The sequence below is a fragment of the Drechmeria coniospora genome, chromosome 01 (genome assembly GCF_001625195.1).
Source record: "Drechmeria coniospora strain ARSEF 6962 chromosome 01, whole genome shotgun sequence".
Classification (NCBI taxonomy): Eukaryota; Fungi; Ascomycota; class Sordariomycetes; order Hypocreales; family Ophiocordycipitaceae; genus Drechmeria; species Drechmeria coniospora.
The window spans coordinates 2359070-2368725 of NC_054389.1; the positions used below are offsets into that span (position 1 = coordinate 2359070).

Here is a 9656-nt window from a genome sequence, read left to right on the forward strand (position 1 = left end):
GGTTCAGGTAAGTATTAATGCTTACTCCGCACTCGCACACATATCTTCACGCAAAAGGGCATGTATCGTATACTTACTTTGAGCAGGCAAGGCTTTCACTCTGGCCTTGATGGTTGTAAAATCGACGAGCACTCTGATCGAAAAGTGCTCTGTCAGTACGGAGTACGGAGTACAAGTACTTGATTCCGTACTTCTGCGAGTTCATGTACTTGCGATTTACTGTGTACATGTACACGTTAGGGCAGGTCACTGCACGCTGATGTTGTGGCGTGCATGTAAGCACGAGTTAGAGTGCATCAGTGCAATACAAGCACCTACTACAAAATACTGTAACGTGGGCTCCAACCAGCAGTCGAAAGTTTCATGTCGAAACTTGAGAGGCCAATGACAGTTACAAGTAATGCAACGACTAGGGACAACAAGGAGGGCAAAAGTAGGTGTCTTATATAAGTTATGACACTCATGCAGTTACACTGTAGAGATGCAATTCTGTCTTGGGCCGGCGACATGCGGCCACGACGACTCGTTGCTAGTATGAATGATTGTATACGGTGCCACATGTGCTTGTGCCTGGTACGCTTACTTAGCGTACTGCATGGTAATGAGGGCCACGACGGTCCACAAGATCGCGTCCTGTGCAGAGTACTGATGGTTCATTGAACGCTGATGATGACGAGGCGTCGACCTAAGCCGAAGGTATGAAGGAGCGGCGGCAGCTTTGCTATGCCCGTGGTTGCTCAGCTGCTAGCGAAGCGTCGACGTATATCGAAGGTATGAAGGAGCGCTTGCAGCTTGGCCACATGAAAATGGGAACCAGATGAGGTGTGGCGCTCAAGTCCTTCGACAACTGGCCGGAATCTGTAGTCTGTCTCCTTCCTCTCGATTAATCTCGGTAAAAATCAGGCCATTGTATGGAGTCGCTGACGAAAGGAGTCGTTGGCAGTTTCCCGGGCAGTCGCGCGCCCCAAGGGGGACAAGAAGAAAAAAGAGTCGTCCATGAAGATCAACAAAAACAAATGATGAAGCGATCGATAAGCAGGCATGCACATAGGTAAGAGGGGCTAGGTAGATAGGCAAGTAGATACTAGGTAAATCGGCAGATACGGCGTCGTTGGTCCGTCCTATTGTCATATTTGGGTCGCTTGGAAGCGCACGGTTTCGCAACTGCTGCGCGCCGAGTACACACACATGCATTGGTGGTATGTCTGCCACAACGAAGCTGCGGTCCGTGGCGGGGTACTCGAGCGTTCAGCAACAGTATATGACATGTGGCCCATGCGTACAGTACCTGTATGGAGTACATGGTAAAGGAATACTGTAAAGTACGCACGAATGGCGTATATTCATTCACCTGCTAAGATGCGTGGAGAAGTCCTTTGTGCTTCTCGATTACACCTCGACAGATCACGTCCGCGCAGCTCGACGGTGGAATGCCGCGTTGCCGTGTTCTAACCGCCGTCTACAACGGGTAGTTGAGCGCAATAAACGTTAATACTTGACATCCTTCATCCATTTCGTGTATACTCTTGGATGCACAAGTGTACGGACACCCTGTAAGCGTACTCCGTGCTTGCACCGTCCATTGTTCGTCCCTCACCGTCACCATGGTTTCTGATAGTAATGGACCTATTTTGAGTTCAAGGCTGACTAACATGGCAGCAATCGAGCAATCGCCGGCGACGATCACAAAACCCAGTAAAGGAACGAGAAGTGAGGCTCTCAACCGTGAGACTGCCTTCGTGCGCTAGGCCGTTCGAGGCATGAGAGCACCTTTCCCACCATGCGTGTGCGCTCAAGTACCTACAGGACTTGCTTGTAAGTACTAGGTAGGTAGGTTTGCTTGCACCTACATACTACCTAGTAGGTACATGCACACCAACGCGTGCCCCGGCTCATAGCAGCTGCTGCCTCCTTCGCCGCCCAATCCAGGCTTGCTCATAGGTCGTGCTTACCACTACCACTTCTGAAATCCGCCCTCGTCAGACCTGTAAACCAACGCTGCAGCACACTGATTACTGCGCACCTACTGGCACAAGTACCTTCAGTACACAGCACGCGCACACTTACTACTTACTTACGTACACCACGGTCCACCCAACCCGAGCCATGCCCAACTCGGCTTGACAATCTGCTCTGTCCTATCTGCTGCATGTCCAGCCGCTCCTCGCCCAATCTCGTTCCTTATCTTCCTCCACCGCCACCTCTGAGCCAACATCGTCGTCCTTCCTGCACTTCCTCCTCCTCCTCCTCCTCCTCCTCCCCTCCTCCTCCTCCCCTCCTCCTCTTCCTCCTCTCTCGAGCTCTCGCCCCGTCCGTTCGTTCGTTGCTGTTGCCACCTGGCACCTGGCACCCGGCCGCACGAGATCGCGGCCGGCACAGCACGCCCTTGGTCCCCGCCCCGTGTCACCTCGTCTTGCCGCCTCGCCTGGCCGCCTCGCCTGGCCGCATTATCTTGCCGCTTCGTCCTGGCCACGCTCGCGGATCAAACGCTGGCCACTCCTGCGCCGTGACTGTCAGCCTCGGGCCACCGACCGGCGAAGCCCCACCGCCTGCGACCCGACCAACTCTTCCAAGAACCCTCTGGGCCCTTCGAAATCACAACCCCACCGACGTGCCGAACCGCGATCCGCGATCCCTCCACCTTCGGCGAGGTCCCCCCTTTGTTGCACCCGAATCGCATTCGCCCCTCGCCCTCCTCTTTCGCCCTCCCGAGCATGGCGGCAAGAATGATGGGCTCCGGCCACATGCCTCCGGTCCCCAACCGCGAGGACATCAGCGCTACGTGATTTGCCCCGATGCCCCCGTGCCACCCGCAAGCTCGTCGTCGCCTGACATGACTCGCAGCTGGAACTACCTTCAATCGGGCATCAAACGCATCATGACGGAGCTGGAGCAAGGCATCGACATGCAAATGTACATGGGAGTATACACGTCCGTCTCGCCCTCGCCGCTGCGGCGTCCCCGGCCGCTCGCCCCTCGACCCTGCTGACCGACCTCCTTTCCCAGCGCCGTCCACAACTTCTGCACCTCGCAAAAGGCTGTCGGCCTCACCGGTCCCGCCATGCACTCGAACCATCGCGGAGGTACCCCTCCCCTGCGTCTTTTCGGCCCTGCCTCCTTCGGCCCGCCCTGCTTCCCATTCCTGCCCACCTCCTGCTCTCCGCCGCTTCGTCCGGCCATCTCCGCTGACCGTCGTCGTCCCTCCGCAGCCCACCTTCTCGGCGAGGAGCTCTACAACAACCTCATCGCCTTCCTGAAAACCCATCTCCTCGAGCTTTACGAGGAGTCCAAGCTGCACACCGAGGAGGCTCTGCTCTCCTACTACATCAAGGAGTGGAACCGATATACCACCGCCGCCAAGTACATCCACCACCTTTTCCGGTATCTGAACCGTCATTGGGTCAAGCGGGAGATTGACGAGGGAAAGAAGAACGTCTACGACGTCTACACCCTCCACCTCGTCCAATGGCGCAAGGTGCTCTTCCAAAAAGTCTCGGGCAAGGTCATGGACGCCGTCCTCAAGCTCGTCGAGAAGCAACGCAACGGAGAGACCATCGAGCACCGCCGCATCAAGCAGGTCGTCGATTCCTTCGTCTCCTTGGGCCTCGATGAAGCCGACCCGACAAAGTCAACCCTCGACGTCTACCGTATCCACTTCGAGCGCCCCTTCCTCGCCGCCACCAAGGAGTTCTACCAAGCCGAGTCGAAGCAGTTCGTCGCCGAAAACAGCGTGGTCGAGTACATGAAGAAGGCCGAGTCTCGCCTGCGCGAGGAGGAGGAGAGGGTCGAGATGTATCTCCACCACGACATCGCCGTCCCCCTGAAGCGCTGCTGCAACGTCGCCCTCATCGCCGAGCACACGACGCTCCTGCGCGAAGAGTTCCAGGTCCTGCTCGACACCGATCGCGAGGAGGACATGGCCCGCATGTACCGGCTGCTGTCCCGCATCCCCGACGGCCTGGAGCCGCTGAGGACAAGGTTCGAGGCCCACGTCCGCAACGCCGGTCTCGCCGCCGTCCAGAAGATTCAAACGTCGGAGGGCGACAAGCTGGAGCCCCAAGTCTACGTCGAAGCCCTCCTCGAGGTCCACCTGCAGTACCGGCTCCTCGTCAAGAAGGCCTTCAACGACGAGGCCGAGTTCACCCGCTCCATGGACAATGCCTGCCGAGAGTTCGTCAACCGGAACGAGGTCTGCAAGTCGGCCTCGAACAAGTCGCCCGAGCTGCTCGCCAAGTACACCGACATCCTCTTGCGCAAGAGCAGCACGAGCATCGACGAGTCCGACCTCGAGCGCATCCTCACCCAGATCATGGTCATCTTCCGATACATCGAGGACAAGGACGTCTTTCAGAAATTCTACTCGCGAATGCTGGCCAGGCGCCTCGTCCACAGCCACTCGTCCTCGGACGACGCCGAGACCAGCATGATCAGCAAGCTGAAGGAGGCCTGCGGCTTCGAGTACACCAACAAGCTGCAGCGCATGTTCCAGGACATGCAGATCTCCAAGGACCTGAACAGGGAGTTTGCCGATCACCTCTCGGGTCTCGGCTCCACCACTCGCTTGGATTCCACCTTCTCCATCCTCGGCACCGGCTTCTGGCCCCTCACCCCGCCGAGCACGCACTTTCACCCGCCCGCCGAGGTCACCTTCGAGGTCGAACGTTTTGCCCGTTTCTACAAGCACAAGCACGACGGCCGAAAGCTGACGTGGCTGTGGCACCTCTGCAAGGGCGAGATACGCACCAACTACTGCCGCGCCAGCAAGACGCCCTTCACCTTCCAGGTCTCGGCCTATCAGATGGCCATCCTCCTCCTCTTCAACGAGAAGGAGACGTACACGTACGAGGACATTCTGAGCGCCACCCAGCTCAGCAACGAGGTCCTCGATCAGTCGCTCGCCGTCATTCTCAAGGCCAAGGTCCTGCTCATGCCGGGTGCCGCCGGCGAGAAGCCTGGCGCCGGCAAGACGTTCACTCTCAACTACGACTTTCGGAGCAAGAAGATTCGAGTCAACCTGAACCTGGGCGGTATGAAGGAGTCGAAGCAGGAGGAGGCCGAGACGAACAGGACGATTGAGGAGGATCGCAAGCTGGTCCTTCAAGTGAGTATCGGCGTCTCATGCCAGAACGCGGCCGGCCATGGGCTAACAGCGGAACAGTCGGCCATCGTGCGCATAATGAAGGCGCGGAAGAAGATGAAGCACTCGCAGCTCGTCAGCGAAACCATCCACCACATCCGCTCTCGCTTTGTTCCCAAGGTGAGCGACATCAAAAAGTGCATAGAAATCCTCCTCGACAAGGAATACCTAGAGCGTCTGGATGAGGACGAGCTTGGTTATCTGGCCTAGGGAGGAAGGCCCTTTCAACGGCGACGTATCCGTTCAGCGGCCTCGGCGTTCCGGTCCCAAGACTCCGATAGCATCAGCGTTCTTGTCATTCGCGGTGGCGTTGCCAGTATGGAGCCGGGGCAGGGGACTAGGGATAATGTCGTCATTAGAAGTCTGGCGTGTAAACAGATGTCCTGGTGAAGCGGCGATGGCTACCATAGATGCGACACTATTTACCCATTTTGTCCCTATTATACCAACGATCACATCCAGGGGCTGCATTCACAAGGTTTCCCCGGCGTCAACACAAGGGGAGGGGCGGGCGCTACAGCGAGACTCATTGAATCAATATTCCGAGGGCGCAAGCGGCATGAAAAGGATGGATGATCAAGGTGATTATGCAAAATGAAAATATGCCTCCGCATGACTAGATATACAGCAATCCGATGACTGATAAATTGTCCTGCATCGCATGTCCTCGCCTTGATTCCGTCGCGGCCCGAACAAAAGCAACACGCAAGAACAATTTTTCATTCATCCATGCGTTTCCTTCTCTTGAGCGTCCCCACCTTTCGAGGCATCGTTGTTCGCTGTGTCCTCCTTCACGACGTCTTTGGTGGCGTCCTCGTCTGTGGAATCTGCCTTTATGACATCCTCGTTCGTAGATTCCTCCTTGGTAGGATCCTCATTCGCCGTGTTCCCCTTCGTGGGGTCCTTCTCCATGGAGTCTTCCTCCATAGAGTCGTCCTCCGGAGAGTCTTCCTTCATGGAGTCCTTCATAGAGTCCCCCTTTAAAGAGGATTCGTTCACGGAATTCTCTTTTTTGGAGTCCTCCTTTATAGAGTTCTCCGTTACAGAGTCCTCCTTCGCGGAGTCCTCCTTTACAGAGTCCTCCTTTATAGAGTCCTCCTTTACAGAGTCCTCCTTCACGGAGTCCTCTTTCATAGAGCTCTCCTCTATAGTGTCCATCTTTATAGATTTCTCCTTGATTGAGTCCTCTTCCAAAGATTGCTCCTTGATTGAGTCCTCCTTCAAAGAGATCTCCTTCAAAGAGTCCCCCTTCGTCGAGTCCTCATTCTTGGAGTCCTCCTTCGTGACATCCTGCTTCATGACATCCTCTTTCGTGGCATCCTCCTTTGTGACATCCTGCTTCGTGACATTCTCCTTCGTGACATCCTCCTTCGTGACATTCTCCTTCGTGACATCCTCCTTCGTGACATCCTTCGTGAAATTCTGCTTCGTGGCGTCCTTCGTGGCATCCTGCTTCGTGACATCCACCTTTGCCGAGTCCTCCATCATGGCATCCTCGTCGTTGGTGGTACCCCCTATCGTGGAAACCTCGCCCGTAGTCTTCCCCATCGTGGAATCCGATGTCGTGGTGTCCCTCGTCACGTCATCCTCAACTTTGGAGTCCGGCTTCGTGGAATTCTCTTTCGCAATGTCCCTCTTCGCGGTATCCTCATTCGTAGCGTCCACCGTGATGTCGTGATGCACGGTCGAGGTGCCGACAACCTCCTGACTTTGAAACCCATCGTTCTTCCCGGCAACAGCTAGAGATTTTGCGTTCCCCGCCGGTGTGTCCGTGTCCTTTGCTTTGGCGGCACCCGTCGTTTGAGTCTCCCGCGCTGTCTTCGGGGACGGAGGGGCTTCGTGCGATTCGTTCCCTTCCGAGAGGAGGACCTCGCTAAAGGCCGCCTGCGCCGGAGACTGTTTAGGAGCATCGTGTAATTCGCTCGATTCCGAGAGGATGCTCTCGCTAAAGCTCGCCTGCGTCGGCGGCCGTTTAGGAGCGTCGTGCGATTTTCTCGCTTCCGAGAGGATGCTCTCGCTAAAGCTCGCTTGCGTTGGCGGTCGTTTGGGGGAGTAGTCCGTCGATGTGACCTTTTCCTGTCGCGGCGAGCTGCCTACCTGCTTACCCTTTCCGACGGGACTGCTGGCCGTGAAAGTAGTCTGGCTTGGCTTAGGCGATGGCTTCTTGCCCCAGCCCTGGCCCCAGCCGCCCGTCTTGCGTTTCTCGCCTGCCCAGCTGGCCCAGCTAGACATGTAAGCGGTTGCCCTTGAGCCCATCGACTGGGCCGCCTGTTGTTTCTCGTCAAGGGACTTGACGTTTTCGGTCTTGACATCATCGCCTCTGCGTCGCTGAGACTCGCGCAAGTATTCCATGTCCGAGTACAGCTTGTTGAACATGGTGGAAGCTTTCTCGCGGCCGACTGCAATGTTGCGCCCCAGAATTTCGCGGCCTTGGGCGAAGCGCTCATCGAGATGAAGATCCTTGACCTGCTCGGCAATGCGTCGTTGGACGTCATCGACGGTAAGGCCACCAGCGCAGGGGTGCTTCGGCTCCGAGACGGCAAACAGGTTCGAATCGGTGACGTCGTTCCAAATGCGGTAGTTTTCGGTGCGAATCCAGGCGTTTACCCAGTCCAAGCCGAAATCCGTGGCTGGGTCGTCGTTGGCTCCGAGTCCCTTGGCGTCTTCCGGGTTGGCGGCGAGGAAGTTGTGGAACTTGACTGCGGATATCAAGCCCAAGATGTACGACTCGAACTGGGATCGAATGAACTCTTCGCTTCCGACGTACTTCATCGTGCTGGGCCTGCTGGGGTTCGCCTCGTCCCATGTCTCGTTGATCTCTTGCGTCAGGTAGTCTATCCATCTTCGGTCGGCGGCGGTCAACGTCAACGCCGATTTCAGTGACGGCGAGATGACGTTGACCGTGTCCTCGTCTAGGTTGATGAGTACGTCGCAGTACCGGTTCTTTTGCTGCAGCAAGAGGCAGTTTGTGCTGCCAACGAGGTACGACTTGGTGCCATGGTCGGCCAATATGTCGAGCTGCTGCAGGGGAGTGTAGGGGCCGAAAAAGCTACCCTGTTGGGGAACCGTCAGCCGGCAGGCTCGCTTAAGACGCGGGCGGGGAACGAGATCCCACCTTGCCAAAGATCTGCAGAGGGAGTCCCATGAAGGACAAGAGAGAGCTGCGGTTGCTGCTCTGCAGGCTCGTCGCCCGAACGAGCGTCTTTTCGTAATTCGCCAGCTCGGGGTCGGCGCAGTCCTGCAGGTTGTGCAAGAGGCCTGGAATCAAGGAAATGAGAGAGAATTGGACCATGCAAAGCCGGTCACATCGGGAGCCGAAAAACAGCATCTGCCGAGGGTCAGCCTCTCATACTCGGGCCTTGGTCGGGATGGGGGCACAAGCCATACCTTGGGCTGAAGGAGGCAGCACTTGAGCAGGACGAGGGTTTGCCACTTGAACTCGTGGATGAGTTCGCGCAGACTCATGCCGAGGTATTCACCACGATCGATCTCCTTGCTCGTGACGCCTCGCTCCTTTTCTTCGGCCAGACTCTCCTGAAACCGCCGCAAGATTTCCGCATCGGCGAAATCACGCTGGGCAAACCAAGCTTGCGTGACAATGCTGAGTCGCTCGCGGAGCATGCCAAAGAGATGAGGGCTGTCGGCGATGACAACGACAGCCTTCTGGACGGTCGAGCGGGTGACGTCGGCCGGTCGGTTGATGAGCTGCGAGGCGTGGAGCTGCCGAGTGCATGAAATGCCGAAGAGGGAAGTGGCGGGCAACGACTCCGTCCTTGGCCGCAGCAGGGTAAAGTAGGAGAAGTCCTCCTCGGAACTGGACAGGGTATCTCGACGTCAGCGGCCCCGAGGTCGAGGTGCTCGTGGCAGGATGTGGGAGGAGAAGGGCAACGCACGCGTGGGCTCCATCGCTCAGAGCCATGAAGGGAAGGAGACCCCAGTCATACGCAACGGCCGGGTCGACGCCATCGTCGGCGCCGAACCAACTCTCGACCTCGGGGCCACGGGCATGATGAAAGCCGATGACGGTGACCAGAGGCGTGAAACTGGAACTAGACGGCGTGTCAGGTGGGTGTCGGGTGGAGGGGCCACAGTACTGACCGTACCTCGGCCGAGTTCTGGGAGCCGATGTCCTCTTCGCCAGCCATGCTACTGCTTCGGGGCTGCTTCGCGAATGCTCCGCGGCTAGTTTCACGGCTGATGCTTGACGACGGCGGCCTCCCAGCAGCGGCTTCGATAGTTGGAGTATGAAGAGGGGGCGAGGGCTTCAACCAGCTGGCTACGCTCTACCCATGCGCTTCACGCGGCGAACGAAGCTTCCCTTGTTTGGAGGCGACAGGGCGGAGGGGGAGACGTTTCGGGCCGGACTTGGGCGGCAGCGGTTCGATGCTCGATCTGGACACGACACGGGGTTCGTTCCGGTATGCACGCGTGGTGTGCGTCGTCGTAAGGCAAGCGTCGTCGGGGGGGGGTGGCAGGACGGCGGTCGAGCTTCGGATCGGACGAGCGAAAGTTTCTAGGC

General features: G+C 57.3%; 2 protein-coding genes across 2 annotated transcripts; one reads left to right on the forward strand and one right to left on the reverse strand.

The window, feature by feature from the left end:
- Positions 1-2149: 2149 nt before the first annotated feature.
- Positions 2150-5347, forward strand: DCS_00651 (cullin-1; the record flags this gene model as incomplete). The annotated part of the gene is made up of 4 exons (XM_040797990.1): positions 2150-2931; positions 3007-3083; positions 3210-5101; positions 5159-5347. 4 exons carry the CDS (start codon positions 2150-2152, stop codon positions 5345-5347), a joined length of 2940 nt encoding a protein of 979 aa, XP_040658873.1.
- A 513-nt stretch (positions 5348-5860) lies between these two features.
- On the reverse strand, positions 5861-9282 carry DCS_00652 (LAlv9 family protein; the record flags this gene model as incomplete). Its single annotated transcript, XM_040797991.1, has 5 exons — positions 5861-8191; positions 8253-8465; positions 8525-8951; positions 9031-9186; positions 9236-9282. 5 exons carry the CDS (start codon positions 9280-9282, stop codon positions 5861-5863), a joined length of 3174 nt encoding a protein of 1057 aa, XP_040658874.1.
- Positions 9283-9656: the final 374 nt, after the last annotated feature.